Below are 20360 nucleotides of genomic sequence, written 5' to 3' on the forward strand. Positions count from 1 at the left end.
TAGACAAGAATGTGGGTTTACACTGCAAAAAGCCTGAACCAAGAAAACACAAAAGGCATAGACAGGAAACGGACATGCACACAGGAAACGGACATGCACACAGGGAACACATTAACCACAATAACGCAGAGCATTTACTACATGCCAGCCCTTGCCTGCTTTTATAGGGCTTGACAAGAAGCCAGCAGCAGGCAAGGGGGCTGGAATGGATGAGCATATGCTGCTTGGCTTTGCATGATTTTTAGCCCATTCTACATGGGCCTGGATTCCCAGAACCCATGAAAGAAAGGGGGTGGGACAGACGCACAGCAAACGCTGGCAGATGAAAATGGAGCATACGTAAAAGGTCTACAGCACCAGTCTTTATAATCAAATCATACTTTAAAGCACTCTTTTCCCAGTATACAATTTAACTTCTCTCCAGCTGGCTGTTTAACGAAAGCTTGTATTAAAAATAACACAATAAAACAAACCCAATAATTAGAAAAGCTTTACTAAATTTGGAAAGTCTCTGTACAATGGCGAACCGCACCTTGTGCCAAGAGTGTTGCAAAACAATGCTCTGGCATTTTAAATATTTACATTAACATATGAACAAAGGTATAAACATTGTGTGTTTTCATGTGACTGTTTTTAAACTGTGGATCCACAACAGAAACCAACGGAAGCATTGAGTGTTCAACTACTGTAGGATGCAACACAATTATTAAATAATTTATCAGACTGGTTAGTCCTCCATATGCAAACACTTATTGTGGATTCAGAAAAGAAATAAGAACTTTACAATACATTATAGGCAACAAACACAAGGAACCAAATGGGAATAGGGATGCTGTAGAGAAAATGCACAACATATTAAACCCAACAGACATATTACACTATTTTTTATATATATTTGTATCTATTAAATGATCAACACCACAGCTTTTTCTCCTCACTGCCTCAGATTTTTGTCGCTATCTTGCATTGGTCATACAGACTTTATTGCACTGCATACATGGTTCTAAGTCCAGGGCTCTACTGTGAATTTAAATAGACCATGAAAACCAAAGGCACTCAATGTCTGAAGTGGTAACTGGCAAAACATTACAAACTTCCCTTTTTCCTTTCCATCCAAGTGGTAAGGTGGCTTAACTAAACCTTCGAGAGATTATTGATGCCAAATTCTCAATGGCATTGTCGAATCACTGTCAGAAGCTAGTTTCACCCTCAACTGTGCTTGCTCTTGGAGCTACATGGAAAGTGTGATCTTTTTGGTTGAAAAAGAGCCAGAAGAGTCTTGTTACAACCTGTTTAAATAGTTGGACATTGGAATAAAAATGCGGCCAGCACTTGGAAAAGACCAACACCCTATAGAACAATGGGCTTTTGCAACTGGGCTCTCGTGCCTCCACAGTGCTCAGATTACAATGCAACAGTTTCAGAAAGTTGCGTAGGGTTCCAACATGCAGAGTTTCACATCTATTTCTTTGAACTGTTGGTGCGGATGCTGACATGTTTCTCGGATGTAGAGGGAGACCCATCAGTTCGGAGACGTTTGGATTCTGGGGTCTTGCACAATTGGTCTTCTGATGATGACTTTTCTAGAAAAGGAAAATGTATGTTATTAGGACTTCATTTGATTAGACAACCTCTCTTTGAGTCTCATTCTGTCGCCATAAATGTAATCCTGGATGGCAGAACAAAGGTTTACAAGGCAAAACAACAAATTAATATGGCAATTGTGTTTACACAATATCAATGTCTTTAGGGTGGCAAGAGGGACAAGAAACTCATAGAAAGTTTATATTAGTTCAAAGGTAGCGAAACACTATTTCCAGTTTGGATTCAGTAGGTTTAGTTGTGTTTCTTCAGGGGAAAAGGCCTACATCATGTATTGGTGCAATGTGTTTCAGGGAAGACTAACTGGTCTTGGAAACAATGCATGCCTCGCTCTTTTAGGTTGCCAATTTTAACTTGCAACTGCTAGGGAGCTAGGTCTCCAGAGAAGACAGCAGCAAGCAAGACAAGTTAGAGTCAATGGTTTTTTTGTTTTTTAGCAACCCCCCTCCCCACCCAAAAAAGGCTATTTGTGTGGCCTCTTAGCGTTTGGCCCTGTAATAGGGGAGGGAAGAGGTTAGTGGGGAAAGTGGGCGACGCAAGATGTGAAATTAGACTTGTTGGTGCATACAGAACGGAAGGCCGCGTTCTCAATGCACCGAGTGGATTGAATTGGGACATACAGGTGGTGCAACAAGAGTCAAGTGCCAGATGAAGCCATCTGCTTGGATAATTGCCACCTATTCATCCTTGCAAGCTCAGGTGAGCATGCACATTTGGCTGTTTTTTTGATGGGGGCAGAGGGGTTGATTGGTGAGGATTAAAGCTTCCCACTTTATAATGTTATTGAGACAGTACTGAGAATTTTGAAGTGGCATGCTGCTGCACTGTGCGTCAGGCTGGCTGGCTTGCTTGCTTTAGTGTAAGCTGGTTAGGCGATCATGGAGTGGGTAAAAAGTCTACGTATTGGTTAGTCTATGTATTGGTTACTTGGCAGGCCCATGCTGCCATGTGTTGGTCCAGCACAGTGACTTGCTGCTGAGCTGTGACAATTGAGGGGCGTTTTCCTGGAACCATTGTGATAACCTTATTGTCGCTCATTCAATCATTATTGGTAGGGATCACACTTTGTGACATCATTCATGCCTCAAATGTGGAGCCTAGTGAGGTCAGCCAGAAATTTCCAGAAAGAAATGTAATCCTCCAAGTGCAAAATCATCTGGGCATGGCGTTTCAGCATATATAAAGGACATTTTTTTTTAATCTCCACTAAGCCAAGATTCAAGTCCCAGCAATTCAAATTATCCTGAATCTTAAGCATCAAACCCCTTTTCCAAGATTTAGACTCATTTGTCACAAAAGGAGGCTTAAGAGTCGCTCCGTAGTTCTGCACCATATAACATCATGGGAACAATTTTAGCTTATAGGCATTCACTAATGGGGCCCAACCTCAAAGCACCAATTATCTTATTATTTTATTTTGTTATTTTAGATCATGCCCAACTGCAATAAAAGCATTGCTCCACGGCACAGGGAAGAGCCACTAAGGGTGCCCTTGGTACGCTATCAGCATCTACACCGGTGAGAAGGATGTAGGAAGGAATAGAAGGGGTACCTAAAAGAGGGGAACAGATCAGAGGTCTGCAGTAGCAAGGGCTCGAATCACAGATCTAGAAACTGATAAGGAGAAAAGTTGAGGGTTGTGAAGGCATCATGAGTTAATTTTAAAGGAGATTTATAATTTCTATGCTCCCCTCAGCCCCCACCCCCCTCTCTCCTAGTGAGACCCACAGCACGTTTTGCCGGACTACTGGACCTTTATCTCTCATGCTGAATGAGTGGAGCCCTTTTCCACTCATTCATTCTTATGGGCTCTGTCTTTTGGAGCTCTATTCTTTGTATTGCATCTGTCCTATGGAGTCTTTTCCTCCATAACTCTTAAAGGCATCTGTATTTTACTATTACAGCACACAGCTTCTTATGGGAAGTGTTGCTGGGGACCCTTAAGGTCATCCTTAGAGATTCTTTTCTTTATCCTAGAGTAACTACAGTTCTTAAGGATCTCATAAAACTGTCAGAGATTGGCACACGCCACCTTATGTGGAATGCCAAATGGATACCTAGTATCCCCTTTCTCTCTGCTCGTGTGCCTTTTTAGTCACAATCTGCTAGTTATGGCTGGTGGCAGGGTACATGTTCTACCAACTATTGTGTGATTTTTCTACTGCAGGCCGTGTCCATAGCCTCGGTAGTGCACAACAGGGGCACCCAAGTACTAACTTGGCACCTTCCTTTTCTCGCCATTACTAGCGTGGTTGTTCTTTGTCGGCCCTTCTACCATTCTGGGAGGGGCAGGCCTTTGTATGTTTTGATTTTGGTGGGAACCCTTGGGTGTCACCTACTAGGCTCTAGAGTGTCTGGGCAGGCAGGAAGTGCGGGAGGAGTTTTCCACCCCACCTGTCCTTTTGTCTGCCAGAGTGCCGAATGAGACCAGTTCCCGCTGGGGGTTTGGTTGTCCTCATTGGACAGCCAAACGCCCCCCTTCTGTAATCTGCTGAGGAAGATTGCATAGGAGTGCTGGAACTGGAAAAAAGGCAAGGCTCCGGGAGTGAAAAGCAAGTCGACCACTGGAAGTTGGAGTAGCTCAAGAAGACAACCAGAGATGCCTGCAGACCCTTTGTAACACAGTGGAGCAACCACTGCTGTCTTGACCCCGTTTTCCAAAGAGGACTTGTTCCCTTTAGCGGGTCCGAACAACCAGTCCGAAGATTAACTTTGATTTGAGCCATCTCTCGAGGAACCCCAATACCAGGAGACCTGTTGCCCATTTCAAGTTCATTGGCATGGCAAGGTCGAATTCGTCTAAGTCTTCGCTGAGCCCTTAAGGTCACTCCAGAGATGCTACCCAACTCACACCGAAGCCCCTCAGAGTGTGTGACTACAGGAACCAAAGAAGATTGACCGGGCGAATTGCACCCTTTGTTGGTGCTGCAGAAAAGGTGCCAAAACAGCAAGGTGACCAGAGAAGTTGATGAAAGCTGTGCCAGAGGTCCTCCCTCAAAACTGCTGAGAGATCCCATCCATTGTCCTGCCTTTCATCATCAGACCAAGGAATCCAGGGGTCAGGCTCAGAACTGCAACATTGCAGAGCATCCAGCACAAACTTTCTTCAAACCTAATGTACTGTGGGGAAAAAGGTAGTGCTTACCCCATTTCAGAAAATTGCTCCAGAGCATTGAGTGCATGTAGAGGTGCCCAAGGCAACCCCCTTACCTCCAACTCAAGCCGCTGCTTGTGTCCTTTTAGCAAGAGCTTTAACAGGGTCTACAATGTGGGTTAACGCCTTCTTGTATCTTCCCTCCTAGAGACTGGGAAGTATCCACAGGAACTTTTGACTTCTGCTGCTTTTCAAGACTTAAAGCCTCTCTCTACTGCCTTTTAGCTATGGTTGCATTCTGGACTTTAAAAGACTTGCTGTGCATAGAAACTGCCTTTAGAACCCAAAGCTCTGCTAGGATAACGCTAACCAACTGTTTTCCTTCATACAAATCACCATCATGTGTATGCATGCATTACCTTATTACTTTACGGGTGCGCGTTATTACCGATAATACGGTAGACCTGTCAAACTTCTCTAACAATTCAGCATGTTCAGCAACAAGATACCAAGAAGTGGCCTATTGAAAGGTATACCTATGTGTGTTGGTTTATTGTTACAAGTATTTAACAGTGACTTGTATAAATAAATGTATATTAACCCCTTAGTGCCAAGGACGAGATATCTCGTCATTGGAATTGCATACGCAGTGCCAAGGACGAGATAGCTTGTCCTTTTTGGCACCTTGTTTTGTGTGATCCCTGCAAAGCAGGGATCACACAAAACAGTAATCCAACCACCGGGCTATGTGAGGGGGAGGTCCCCCTCACTTCCAGGAGGCTGGATTACCTTCACTTTCACATCGGCGTGCGTAATGCAGGTCGGCACGAAACAAAGTAATTTTCACCGCAGCAGCCATTTCGGGCTGCTGCGGTGAAAATAGAAAGGCGAGTGTTAACCTTTCTCCCTCTCAATCTCCGGCTGTATTTCAAGCCGGAGATCGGGGGAGGCGTCGTTGGAAAGGGGAGATCCTCCCCTTTCCAATGACACCCTGTGTTACAGTATTGCTGCCCGCAAATCGGGCGCAGGGTGCTCGATGCGCGGGCCGCAATGCCCACTAGACACCAGGGAAACGTTTGTGACGTGGGGGGAAGGGGGGCTGCTTACAGTAAGCAGCCCTCACCCCCCTGGCCCCCAAAGTATGGAGGCACATATATAATGACCCCTGGGGGCAGACAGGTGACCATCTGCCCCCAGGGGTGGGGGCATAACAAAACAAAAAAAAGCAAAATAAAAACGTGATGGGGAGGGGTTTGGGGGCCCCAGCCACCACGGATCTTGTCGGGGAGACTCCCCCCTTTCCAATGACACCCAATGACAGCATTGCTGCCCGTGGATTGGGCACAGGGCGCTCGATGCGCGGGCAGCAATGCCCACTAGACCCAGGGAAGGGGGCAAAAAAATAAAAATAAAGCCAATTTCAAAGACATTTCCCTGTGTCCACTCAACAAACACGTCGCCAACAACAGATGTCATACCTTCTCGCGTTCCCACAGGTGTCCCGACGAAAAAGGTACCTCACATGCGTGGGTGCACCTACCAGGGGCGCAAAAGAAAAAGGGCAACCCGCTGGTAACCGCAAGCCTTTCACCACAGCCCATTTTGATCATGTGGGCAACCTACAGATTCGGGCCTAGGGTGTCGAAGCAAGCAAGGAAAACCGGGAACCCCATGCATTTCCCAAAAGAGGACACCCGTGGGAATCCACAGAGGTCTACCTTGTGCAAATCGGCCCAGAATCTACTATCCAGAACCTCTGGCAAATTCCAAATTTGGGGGTAAAAAAAACACAATTTCCAGACATTTCACTCTGCTTAACCACCGAAACACGCCGCCAAAAACAGATGTCATACCTTCCCGCGTTCCCACAGGTGTCCCAACGAAAATGGTACCTCACATGTGTGGGTTCACCAATCTAGCCGCAAAGGAAAACGGCTAACCCACTGGTAACCACAAAAGGGTTTGGGGAGATAACCTACAGATTTGGGCATAGTGTGTCCAATCCACCAAGGAAAACTGGAAACCCCATGCATTTCTGAAAAGAGGGCACCAGTAGGAATCCACAGAGGTCCAACTTGCGCGAAGCGGACCAGAATGTTTTACCCAGAACCCCTGACAAAAAGAAAAATGTGGGTTTTTTCAGCACATTTTGGACTTTGCCGGGGCTTCTGGGTAATACATTGTGGGCCGATTTCCACAAATCGTACCTCTGCGGTTTCCCACAGGTGTCCTCTTTTCGGAAATGCATGGGGTTCCCTGTTTTCTATGATGGCTTGGACTCCCGTGGACCATATCTGTATGTTGCGCTTGTCTGGAGAAAGTGTGAAATTCAGGTGTGAAAACAGACTTGGGGTTACTTGTGTTTTAGGCTTTCCCCTTGGCGCCCAGGTAGGTGCACCCACACGTGAGGTACCATTTCACCGGGACACCTGTGGGAACGCAGGAAGGTATAACATTTGTTGGGTTTGTGTGGTTTTCATAACGTTTTGACCCATTTGCTGGTACCCTTTGTCACACAACCCTTTCATTTCCCAAATGTGCCCTACATTTAATCGTTGCTTTAGGCACCATACACTTTTGTAACCTGCGCAAGTCACCTACCCTTGAAAAGGTCTGCCTGTACTCTTTCAGAAAATGGATGCTTGCCGTTCCCTCACCACATTGGTTTTCCCCGATTTACACATGTTAAGTGCGTCTGTTCAGGCCGTGAGCATAAAACACCTTTGTACCATGGCTCAGTGTTTGGCTTGTGGTATTGCTTGTTTTGTAAAACACTACAAAAAATGTGTTCTTTCCTAACTGCAAGAGTGGGGGGAATGTAGCGGAGCATTGCTTTTCTCAAAATTCATAGAAGCCTTTACCGCACCAAGACAACCATGTCCAACACATACCTTTTTTTTCCGGTCATTTTCCTGCTTTTCCCCCCAATCTATGGCATTTTCCCCTACCTAGTTGCCAGACCTACACAAATCACCCCTTCCTAAACTTGGAATTGTGTCTACTTTTCAAAAATATATGCCTTTCTTCTGTCCTCCAATTCTGCTTTCCTACCCTTTTCTTCCATTCCGTCCATGCATGTCCAATTGGCAAAAATGGCCAAAATCGACTACCTCTCACAAAACAGTTGATAACACATCAAAATATTTTTTTTTCGTTTCCACTCAACCTGTTCTTGAAAGCCAATAAATTGGGGATCTCAGCACAGCTAACCATTTGTTCCTAGCTCTTACAAGGAAAAAACCACAGGCTTCTTTGTACATCATTTTATTGGCATTTTTTGAAAAAACCCAAAATGTTCGCCCTTTTTGCTTATTTTCTCTCACCCCCCTACAGCAACCTAGGATTCCTGGGTGGCGTTACGACCGCCTACATGTGGGGGGGGGGGGGTTGAAAGGAGCCAAATTTGGCAGAAACACATGTAACAAAAAAGTTACAAGGCATAGAATGGCCAAATACCGAAATCACCAAAAAAGGCCCTGGCACTGGGGGGACATACCCATGGCACTTAAAGGGTTAAAATATAGATGTGTAAGTGTTTCTTTGATGTGCAGTACTAACTAGGTTCAGTGTACTTACTGCCAGCTCATATCGTCCTCTTAAGATAAGCCTGACTGCTCTGCCACTCCACCAAGGTCTCGGAGTATTACAGATTGTTACCAAGAGTCTGGGGGTCTGGGGGGGATGGGGAGGGGTCTGGGTCTACAAACCACTGTGATAGCTTACTAAAGTTTTACCTCCAAGTGGGACTTTAGAACAACTCCCCTAACTGTTAGGCAGAAACATGTGCAGTTCCCTTTGGAACACTGCAAAAGATTTAGGACTACAGGTGTTAGCAGTAAACCCACTTGGTAGCAGTCTGTACCACCCAGATTTACCTGGTAGCTGTGGCTGAGCAGTCAGACTTCCCTCAAGAAGAGTTAGGCAGTATGCAAAGTATACACAATAGGCACTCAGATACAATAATACAAGCAAACACTGACCAGAGCTTTGGTATCAAAGTATATAATTATTTATTTAAAAACACTGTTTAAAACACTCCAGCACCCTTATTGTAAAACACTCTAAACACAGTTACTATTATAATATATACAACCCTTATTCCTTATCAGATAAGTCTTAGTTAACACCACTTATTTCCAGACAGAGGTGAGCGCTTAACTATGATGGCACTCCAATAAGTTCACGAAGGAGGGAGGGAAAAAGACAGAATATGGAAAGATACACCACACCAAGATTTAGGAACACTATTAGCAAGGCAGAAGAGCAAAAGGCATTTGTGAGCCAAAGTCCATAGGCTGGGCCCACTCTTCGAGAGAGCAGAGCACAAATGCACCCAAGATCACAGTTACACTAGGCTTAGAAAGTCTTGCAGAGAGTTTGAAAAAGAGTTGAGAGGCTCGGAAAAGTTTAGCCAGGGTGTCCCAGGCTAACCGAGGTTCGAAAGCCGGGGGCTAAATATACCCCGTACAGTCAGTAGCAAGGGAAGCCAGGCGGAACACGGTACCTTAAGTGGGAAGGTTCCTCCAGCGGTGGCAGTTGTTCCTGGCAGCGGGTGCAAGTCTCGGCGTCGTCCAGGGGAAGAGAAGATCTCGACTTGGAGGAAAGCTGAAGGTCGTTGAACTGCCAGGGAAGAAACCAGCCGCAGAGTTTTCCGGTTAAAGTTATTACCCTTTATTTCGCGGTCGTGGTAAAATGTGGTATTCCGGTTGCTGGGGTGCTTGGCACAGGCAAGGCGGCCACGAGATGCGTCGGGAAAGCGAAAAGACGGTGAAACTGGTTATCCCCACCAGTCAAAGGAAGAAGACTCTCCGGCGGGAGATCTCCTCGGTCGTTGGGAAAAGTGGTGAGACGGTCCAGCAGGGCTCCACCGGTGGTGTCGTCGTGGCAGGTCGGCTCAGCTTCTCCCTCGTCAGATTCTTAGGTCCTGTGGCGACTTCTGAAGTTACAGTCCCCAAAGCCCTTCTTTTATGCAGAAAACCCCCATTCACTCAGCCTAGCTGTCACTCAAACATGCTAAGTGGTGAGCCGGCCGGCTCACCACTTGGGCCAATCAGGATGGAGTGCGACTTGAGTTGCCTATGCAACTCAGTCCAGGGTGCCTAAATCCCCCTCCACCCCTCCTAAGTACCCCAGACAGAGTTGCACCACTTTGGAGGGCTTCTGTGGAGAAGCCCGCCAAAAAGTGGAACAAAGGGCTCGACTTGGGTTGGAGTCACAGAAGAGAACACAAACGCCATTTTAGAACCGAGTTTTGGCAAAAAATACCAAACGGAGAATTAATAATAATTAAATAAACCGGCGGTATGTTCGAGGCTATCGTAATTAAATAAATAAAGATAGTAGCCTCGAACAATGGGAAAATCCCATAGAGAAATATTCGCGGTTGAATATAAAAAGTAGTATCCACTGCCACCAGCCAAAACTCGATCAGGGGGGACGGAGACGTGCCCCCTCGACTAACAGACCCCGGGGCAATTGAATTGCCCCAGCCAGTACGTCCACAATATGATGGTTTGTACTGGGTCTGTTCAGAATTTAAGACTAGTAAAGTCAATGGCGACTTTACATGCCCTGGGAGACAGTAGTCAGTCCCAGGATATGGAGTCTATACTGGGGGGTCACTATGACACCCCTGTGTTACTGCACTGAGGGTGCAGTGTAACATCACAAAACCACATGAAACCCTATGGAGTAAAAGACCCCATAGCCCATTAAACACATCAAGAGTCAAAGGAACACACTCAAATCATGTCCAAGAGTGAGGGTAAAAGCGTCTCACTCTTGGCAGGAGAAAAAAAATAAACCCCAAAAATCCAGCAAAGCTGCTGGGGGACTCACTAGGTTAGGAAATTCAGCCTAAACAGAGAATTCTCCCTAACACTAATACACAGACAACAGGTTCAAGCTTGTTTCGTGAAGTTTTATGAACTGAAGACCGGCTGGAGTAATGACCAACTTGCCCTTTTCTAAGGTGGGGGCTTCCCTACCTAAAGAAAACTAAGGATAGTCTATCGGGAAGTCCAAAGTAAATATCGGTGTTTGCCCAAAACCTATACTTGCCCTCAGAACTAACTGCTTACTGTGTGTAGGAATGTCAGCGTCAACAGATACAGTGGAGTCAGTGTGAGAAACGTAGTTCCCTCTTGGGTCCTAACACATTAGGCACCCAAATAATTAACAGCGGTTCGTAATGGGGGGCTACTAACGTGTTAAAGTGCCAAGGCAAAAGGAAGACGTTAAAAAGTTAAGGACCCACAATGAAGTCCGAGATTGGAGTGAAAATTTCACAAATGTTCTGTGTTCAGGGGCCTTGGCAACCATGCGAGAGTGAGCGAGTCACCGAGAGCTCCCGGGTGATCCGCTACATGATCCTTACTAACGGCTGAAAAACAGCAGGAGAACCTGAACAAATCGAAGGGACGGCACCCGGAGGATCCAGGGCACGCAAGGGCAAAAGCCCGAACAAAATCAGAGGTCGGGAAGACCTGAAACGAGGCAAGGAAGAGGCGCAAAACCGCCACACAAAAAAATGGCGGCCCCAGGCCCCTGAGGATCCGCCTGTGCTCCGAGGGGCAGTGGAAGCTGAGCACGTGAGACAGCCCAGCAGACACCCACACATTACCCGGAAGAGGACCGAGAGAGGTGCCAAATCCGACCGCCCACCCCAACAAGGGCGAGGAACGAGGCACGCCACGTGAAGACGGGCAGAGGAGGAGCAGGCAATCGAGGACAGTGGCTGAGACACAGGAAGGTGACGGCCAACAGGGTGTTCCCCAGCACACAAGTTCTGCCAGAGCACGGCCACGCAGTGGCAGGAGAGCCCCGCGGAGCCCGGTGGGGGAGACTGTCCCGGCCCCCAAAAGCGAGAGGCAAGCGGGTGGCCACCGGCCCGAGACCGCGTCGGTGCAGCAAGCAGCGGCAAATGGCAGAGACGCAACCGGAGCATCCGGCAAGGCATCCCACGAGGCTGGGGTGGAACAGCAGGAAAGCCAGGCCCCGGTGATTAGCCCTCGACTCACAAGATGTACGTGGGAGGACACGGCCCACCCGAAACAGCACTTGGGAGGTGCACGGAGACCCCAACCCACACGATACGGCCATCATATGAGGCGGCAGACCGCCCCCCCCCCCCCCCAAATATGCCGGGGCTGATCAAATAGCTGGGCGGAGTGACCACAAAGACTTCAGCCGACATGTGCCGGTAAACCCGTACCTTCTAAGACGTATAGACCCCACAGAACAGGGCCCAAGGAGGTGCCGGGGAGCGGCAGAGCCGATGAGGGCCTGGGCCCAGTCTGGGATTACCTGTAGGGAAGGGAGAACACCGACCACAGAGTGGAGGCCGCCCAGGGGCGCACTGCCTCTACCCAAGCACAGAGTCACAAGGCTACAAACATCGACATGCCCGACAAACAGAAAGGTAGCAGAGGGAGGCAAAGAAGCAAAGAGACATTGGCCCGCAAGAGTGAGGACCCACAACCTGGGACAACGGCGGCGGACACAGCTACATCATATACCACGCACGGGGAACTCAAACAAGTGTAAGGCAGCATCCTAGAGGCCATAGAGGCGCTAAAGGCCTCAATAGAGGGCAGTTGGACGCAGTGATTGTGGATGTGGGGCTCCTCAGGCAGGACACGAGGAACCTGGCAGAGAGTGACAACGGTGGAACAGCAAGTGCAGAGCAACACAGCAAACGTGACCACCTCTCAGTCACAAATGTCAGAAGCGCTGGAACGGATCAGAACACTAGAACGCAGGGCCGAAGATGCGGAAGGCCAGGCCAGACCCAACAACATGCGTGTCGTAGGGCTGGCGGAGGGGGAGGAAGGCAGAGTCCCCACAGAATACATAGAGAACTTATTGCTCCAGGAAGTAAGTGCAGGGACCCTTTCCCAGGGCTTCGTGGTGGAAAGGGCACACAGAGCACTAATCAAGAAACCCTGCCCGTGCGCGCCACCGAGACCCATGATTGCAAAAATCTTGAACTTTAAAGACAGGGAGAAAATCCTGACATTCTTAAGAGAAGGCGGGGAGATAATACGCAGCAGAGCCAGGATAACCATCGACCCTGACTATACAGCACTTATGCAAAGACAGCGAGCCCAGTTTTGGCCGACAAAAGAGCGCCTTCAGGCAGCGGGGGTGAAATTCATGTTACTCTACCCGTCCAAGCTCAAAATCCTGCACAGCGGGAGGACACAGATCTTTGAGACCACGGCAGACGCCCAGGAGTGGATGGACCAGCAGGGGATCCCACAACTAAGAGAGGGGGTCGAGAGCAACCGACAGGCTCCCCGGCGAAGCAGGGAAGGAGGGTGAGGACAACACACACATCCCAATGACATAAATTAATGGTTGGGCGAAGAGGGGCCCAAAAGACACCCCAGTGGGCCACCGGACACCATAACACCTCGCTAGACTAAGACACTAAGGACACCCAGCTGAATCGAGATAAAGCAGGACAATCAGCAGAATGAGAACCGAAAGCTTAAATTAGCGGTTTAACCGGGGAGCTTGAGGCCTCCGGAACTGGACCACCAAGACCCACAGAGGGGACCCCAAGCAGCGATAAGTTAGCAGTGTCAGTTTTAAGGCACTACGCCGCTACAAGTGCGCCCGCGGAACGAGGGCAGCACCTGGAATGCGGCAGAGCACGAGCAGGGGGGAGGGAGGCTAGGCGTTGGTTTACAATAGTTGTTAAGTTGTGTGGTTAAGTTTGTTAAGAGAAGGCACGAGAGGAGACAAACATAATGAGCGAGGAGGACACGGACACGGCGAAGGGAAAGGGCGCAAGTGAGGCTGCTCTCAAACGCGGGAACCCGGCGAGGAACACCAAAGAGAAGAAACAGTGAGAAATGGACACTGGCAGCAGAGTGGTCCGCCAGGTCAGGGGGTGACAAGGGAGAAAGAGGATCCGCAAACTACCAGGAGAATAACAAGGGAAAGACGATGGACGGACCTCCCAAGCCAGCACATCAGGGAGGGGAAAACCAAACAGGCCGATGGGAACGAGTGGGCCGCTGGAATCTGCAAGACACAGGAACCGAGATGAACTAAACGTGGTGACATGGAATGTCAGATGACTAAACGCCTACATTAAGAGGGTCTACACTTGGCTAAACAAAGTGAAAGTCCACATCGCAATGCTGCAGGAGACCCACCTGACGGCTGAAAAGCAAGCCAAAGTGGCCAAGAAGTGGGGTGGCCAGATATACAGCTCCACATACTCTAATTATGCAAGAGGGGTAGCAACCTGGATTGCCCCGGGCATCCCATTCCAACTCATTAAACAGGAGAGAGACGCCGAAGGCAGGGTCCTGATCGTTCACGGAATGCTGGAGAACCGGGAAGTTTGTCTGGTGAATACCTAAGCGCCAAACCACGATGCAACAGATTTCTTTAAATCACTCACACCCCGGCTGGCCCCGTACAGGAACGCCACGACCATCTGGGCCGGAGATCTTAATTGCACATTGGATCCCAGGCTGGACCGGTCGGACGACAAACACAAAAGACCCGCGCCACCAGTGCGGGTGCTGCAGAAGATACTGGACCAGCTCGAGCTAGAAGACGTCTGGAGAAAGGTACATGGGGGCGAAAGCAGATACACGCACTATAGCAGCCCACATGGGACATTCACCCGAATTTACTATTTATTTACAGGCAAAGACACACTAGGTGAATTCACTGAGGCACACAGTCACGCACAAACCCTGACTGACCACGCCCCACTGGGGGCAACATGAGCGCATACATACAGGAAAGCCCCCATACCCACGTGGAGACTTAGGGCGGAAGCACTCCTAGAAGGAGATTTCCAAGATCATATCCAAACTACAATAGACTACTATTTCGAGCACAACATAGGTAGCGTGGACAGCACGGGAACGACTTGGGAGGTTTTTAATGTGGTGATCAGAGGGGCGGCGATTGGGAAAACGGGGGGCCTTAGAAGAGAAACCCTGGCTGAATTGGATGTGATAGAAAAGAAGATGGAGGGCAAAAGCACGGGCGGGTCTGGAAGGGGGCGAAACGGGCGACCTCACCTCTCAGACAACAGTGTACGGCGGCCTGGGAGAGACTAGGGCAGTTAAATTATGGGAAGTACATGCAGAGGTTGCATGCAGAAGGGGATAAGCCTAGTAGACTTCTCGCCTGGCTGATCAAACAGTAGACCAAGCGAGAAAAGATAAACGAAATTCGAAACAGTCAGGGGGTGGTTGAAAGGTCCCAGGAGGGTATAAATACGGTGTTCTCGCAATTCTATGAGAAACTATACACCAAAGTACAGGAAGCAGAAGAGGGAGACCTTGAGCACGCATTTGCAGAAATCAAACTCCCACGACTGTTGGAGGAGCAGACCCAAATGTTGGACGCCCTCCTCACTGTGGAGGAACTGATGGAGGTCATCACCCAGTTACCGACAGGATGTCCCCGGGGCCTGACGGGTTACCAGGGGAATTCTATAAAAAGATAGCTTGGCCCCGAGACTACTAGAGACGCTAGAGGGGGCATATGAGAGTGGGCGTCTTCTGGCCAGTATGTCAGAATCTGTAATAGTCCTGATACTTAAAGCAGAGAAACCGCCCTTCGAGTGTGGATCTTACAGACCAATCTCTCTGATAAATCAAGATTCCAAGATACTGACAGCGGCATTGGCCACCCGGCTAAAAAGGGTGATATGCACACTGCTACACCCAGACCAGAACACAGCATGGAATCTCTGGAGACTCAATCACGTCATTGACAAGACGAACCAAGAAGAGGGGGAATATGCAGTTGCGTCATTAGCATTCGATTCAGTGAACTGGGACTGGCTTCTGGGGGACGCTCGCCCACTTCGGGATAGGAAGGGGGTTCCTACGTTGTATAAAGCTGCTGTATAGGGACCCGAGGGCCAGAGTTAAGACGGGCAGGCATGTCTCAGGGGAGTGGAGCAGAGGGCGGGGTACGAAGCAAGGGTGCCTGATGTCCCGATGCTATATATATTGGCTTTGGAACCGTTCGCAGCCTTCCTGAGGGCGGAGTATGGGGACACCAGCATAGTGATAGACGTGAAAATACACCAGATTTCGATATACGCAGACGTCATACTGCTCTACGTCCAAGACCCACGTACTCACCTGCCGGACCTACTAGAGGCACTGGGAGCGTTTGCCAGATTATCGGGAATCACCATCAACAAGGGAAAATCCTCACTGTTCCCCCTGGCGCACCTGAGGGAAACAACATCAGACCAGCTGCCACAACTGGGCCTGACATGGACCTCAATCACCTTCAGATACCTGGGGGTGGACATATACCATGACACTACAGAAACACATGGCAAACGCACAGGCAGCCTTGGACAAAATAGAGAATGCCATGCAGTTCTGGAAAACACTACCGCTGGGGATGATAGGCCGGACAGCCCTAATGAAGATTATAGTTTTACCCCGACTCCTATATTTCACCAACATCCCCTACAACATCCCTGTGTCCTTTTTCAGACGACTGCCCTCCATGACAAGGAGCTTCCTGTAGGGAGGATGGAGAAACAGGGTAGCATTAAGCACATTACAAAGGGGCTATGAATGGGGAGGGATTAAGCGCCCGGACTTTGAGCGATACTATTTGGCTGCACAACTTCAATTCGTGGTCCGGTGGCTGGGGGAGGACACCTCCATAGACGCAATACTGTTTCGACCATTGCTCCAGCGATACTATCTAAAAACTCCTGTGGATAAACGAGACCCAGGCAAAAACCCTTCCCAGAATAGCATAACCAGGCCGAACACTGTGGAAAAGAGCGTGGAAAGTGCAGGACATGAGATCGCTGTTCAAAGCACATCCCCCTGGCGGGACTGGTAGACACCCATATAGCAAGCCTGGCAACGTTCAGGGCACAGTGGGAAGACAAAGGAGTTGCCCAAATAGGTGATCTGTGGCAAGGACGACACTGGGTAGACTTTCAGACCCTGGCTGAGGAGCAAGACATACAGTGTGGACAATTTATACTGTATAATAGCATGGTGCAAGGAATAAGAAAGAGGTGGGAGACCCTGCCGGAAGAGGACGACATGGGAGGGCCGCTGGACGCCTGGTACGATGCATCCGAGGGGGGACATACTGTGTCCAGACTCTTTGAACAACTGTTGGGCACCATCAACTCTAGGGCACTGACTAGGCGAACAAAATGGGAGGAGGAACTCCCGCGACCCCTCAAGGACGAAGAATGGAACAGAGCCCTCCAATACGTGAATAAAGTCTCCAGAAACGCAAGGTTCAGGCAGCTGCAGCTCTACATAGTGCACAGGGCATACTTAACGCCTAAAAGAATGTCGAACATGGGGGACAGACAAATACGGAGCTGCCCACGCTGCCAGGAAGAACAGGCAGATATGGTGCACATGTTTTGGACCTGCCCGGGAGTGAGCCTTCTGGAATACAATAAAGGAAAGAGCGTCGAAGGCATGAATCCATATGCGAGCCTAGTCGCCGGCGTCCTACATACTGGGCCTGTTCCCGAGGGGCGATAAACAGGGGGCCCACGTGGCAAAGATGAAAGACTGGATGACAATACTGGCGAAACGCTGCATCGCAATGGCATGGAAAGCAATCGCTGGACCCTCGATAGAAGGCTGGAGTACAGACCTACAAAAAGGGGCAGAAGCAGAAACAACGGTCTGGACCAGGGCCTCGCAAAGGGGAGAAAATAACAGTGGGGCCAGAATACTAGCGTGGAACACTCTGCTCCAGGACCTATTTGGAAACCACAATGAAAACAGCACAACTGATTCAAGAGAGCCGGGAGGGGAGAACTGTCCCATCATCACCCGTGTGCAGCACACAGACCGGAATGAGGACACTATGATGGAGGAGGAGGGAGCCTAGCCGTGACCTGAACGGATAATGCACAATATGAACTCAAACCCGAAAGTGCCAGAGCAAATGTTGTGAGTTGTTGTTTATTTGTTTGCGTTTGCTGTTAAATGAAAATAAAGAAACTTTTTTTTTTTAAATAAATGTGTGTTCAGATGGTGTATCTTATTAGATTGGTTCAGTGTACATGAGGGGAAAGCAGCAGGTTGGGACGGGGAGAAATCCTTGAATAAATAATGTGTTTGAGAAACTATGTTACTCACCGTAGTGACCAACGTACTCTTAGTCCACTTTCCTCCATACTGCATGGGCGTCTCTTCTAAGGGACTGGAGGCAGAACCTTTTGCACCAGAAAAAACCTTCCCCTTTAAATTTAGAGGCGTGCGGCCCTGGGAGCATGCACTGCCCCGACTCCGCCCTGTGGCGCCACACCTCAGTCCCCTTTTCCGTTCCGCCATGTAAATCCACACGCGGATACTTCTCTTTGGTATCATTCAGATACTCGGTCCTCAGGTGTCACGCTCCTCGCCAGCGCATGTCGACTTCCACAGGGTCGCCCATCCTGCGACGGGCTCTTCCCAACTTCAGACCCCCCCCCCACAACCTCTGCCTGCGTTGCCTTGGTCCAGACCACAGTTGGCAAGCTTGTACAGCGTGCGATACTGTCATCGAGGTTGCTGAAGAGCAGACTAGCGAGGTGGAGGGAGCTATTCCAGAAGTCTTCTCCAGAGGACCTCAAGAACTTTGTGAAACATCGATCCAGGCCCAAGGTAGGGCCTCTAATTTCCATCACGCTTTCCATCGCGCTCCGCAAGGGAGACTCCATCCCAAGGACTCGCCCGCGTGGGAGAGACCGCTCAGGTCCTCGTACCAGCACGTGCACTGAGGCTGCTCCAGCTACAGGCCGAGCGATCCCCGGATTCTCCCGGTGACAGTGTTGAGGGACCGGAAGGTTCTTTTACCGGGTCTTCACCCGAGGGGGCTCCAGCATTATGTCCGAGGGCCCATGCCCTAGTACCGGCAATACGTCCAAGGGGGTGCCTAACCACAGCTCTACCGGCCCCCGGGCCGAGGATGTCACACCTACCCGATCTAGGCGTGAGGAGCAGGGTAGGCCTCACAATCCACCCTCAAGAGTCTTGGAGTAGGCTGGGCCCAGCGAGCTGAACAAGATGCAGGCATGTGGCAGGCAGCTCGACAAAATGGCCGCTGCGCCAGGCATCAGCACCCAACCGGCATTCCAGGAGTTCGGTGAGGAACGAGTGTCAAGGTGGGACTGGCCTCAACCAGGTACGTAGCCTACAGCCTATCCCTCATTTGCGGAGGGCAGGCTCCTGCTGAGTCCATACAGGCAGGGTATGCAGCGGCTCCAGCAGCCTCCTGCTACCCAGTCTGTATCCCCTGCCACGCCTCCAGCCTGTGAAAACTGGTTCTTTGAGAGGTTCCTCTGACTCATGAAGTCCCCTCGGATGGGTTTTATCCTCAGTGATGGCATCAGGGATGTACTCCCTCCAATGCTTCCGGCACCAGAGGTTCCTCTGCCGGCGCGCCCCCAGCCCATCCTCTGCCTCCGCCCCCCCCAGCCGATTCCTCAGGCGGTTCCGCACCAGCCTCTGGCTCCAGTCCCCGTACCCCAGCGTCCGGCTCCCGCTACTCCCCCACATATGCAGGATCCTCCTGACATACAGAATACGGATGAGGAGGACCCCGACACGCCCTTGTCAGCCAAGGCCTTACACAAACGAAGAGAGATAGATGAGGCACCAATCGTATAAGGCATAGAAGTGGGGGACAGCTTTTTTGTCCTGATTAAGGTTGGAGACATCTGAGGGCCAGATTACAAAGGCCCACACATTCCAACTGAAATACGGGTCAACATCTGTTGTGTAATAGAAGGACACATCTGTAGACTTCTGCAGAGGCGTAGCCAGGATTCTCTAACAAGTGGGGCCTGAAGCTAATGTAGTTGGGCCCACCGCAGTGACAAACATCTGTAAAAGCCCCAAAAGTGCTGCTGAGTGGGTATTTACAAATGTTGGGTGATCCTTGCCCGCTCAGGCCTACCCTGTCTACGCCTCAACACAGAGTTCAAATCACATTAAAAATACATGGGAGAGTGGGAAAATGGGTCTCACTCGCTCCAGGTTAAGTTAAAGTCCTAAAATCCAGCAAAGTTGCTGAGGGAAGAATTAGCACATTTCTGAGAATGCCCCCAACAACATTTCTACAAGAAAGGAAATGAAGACATCCGGCTCTTAACAGGTTCATAAGTGGTTTTTAAGATGTTAAACATGTGGGAGGGGAGAATGTGAAGAATTGGGTGACAAATATTAATCACAGAAGCGCACAGTAAATATCGCCCCAAACTCCACTAGCTTTTTCAAAACAGTCAATTGGGCAAAAAAGCAGCAAAGCTGATCCAACAGGATGAACCTCACGGTTATCTGAGTCTACCACAAGGACATTGGTCAGTACGTGGATCAAGCAGATCAAAGGCTAGAGACGACAAGTAATGTGGTGATAAGGGCACAAAATGCAGGTCCCAAGAGAGGATTCCTTCAGCAATGTCCGAGCATGTTAGGACAGTTTTCCTGAAGTCCAACTTGGGGCTTACTAAAACCATACAACTGAGACAGTACAAAACTCCACTCTTAGTAAAAGGCTGTACCATCTGAGTATACGGTAGCGTAGGCAGACCAGCCAGGCTAATCTTGGGAGGGAGAGAGGGCTGTAAGAAGGTACAAATAACTTAGTATACCAAGGGTTCAACAGAAACACTTCCAACTCTAAGTATAAAAAA

At 49.4% G+C, this 20360-nt stretch overlaps 1 protein-coding gene across 1 annotated transcript in view; it reads right to left on the bottom strand.

Annotated features, from left to right (window-relative positions):
* Positions 1-476: 476 nt before the first annotated feature.
* Positions 477-20360, bottom strand: part of CHAF1B (chromatin assembly factor 1 subunit B) — a 541423-nt gene continuing 521539 nt past the window's right edge. The window contains exon 15 of the mRNA XM_069636112.1: positions 477-1583. Coding sequence (XP_069492213.1) covers positions 1462-1583 — 122 coding nt within the window. The 3' untranslated portion in view covers positions 477-1461. The remainder of the gene's footprint in view (positions 1584-20360) is intronic.

The sequence above is a fragment of the Ambystoma mexicanum genome, chromosome 7p, assembly GCF_040938575.1.
Source record: "Ambystoma mexicanum isolate Mex_15411 chromosome 7p, UKY_AmexF1_1, whole genome shotgun sequence".
Classification (NCBI taxonomy): Eukaryota; Metazoa; Chordata; class Amphibia; order Caudata; family Ambystomatidae; genus Ambystoma; species Ambystoma mexicanum.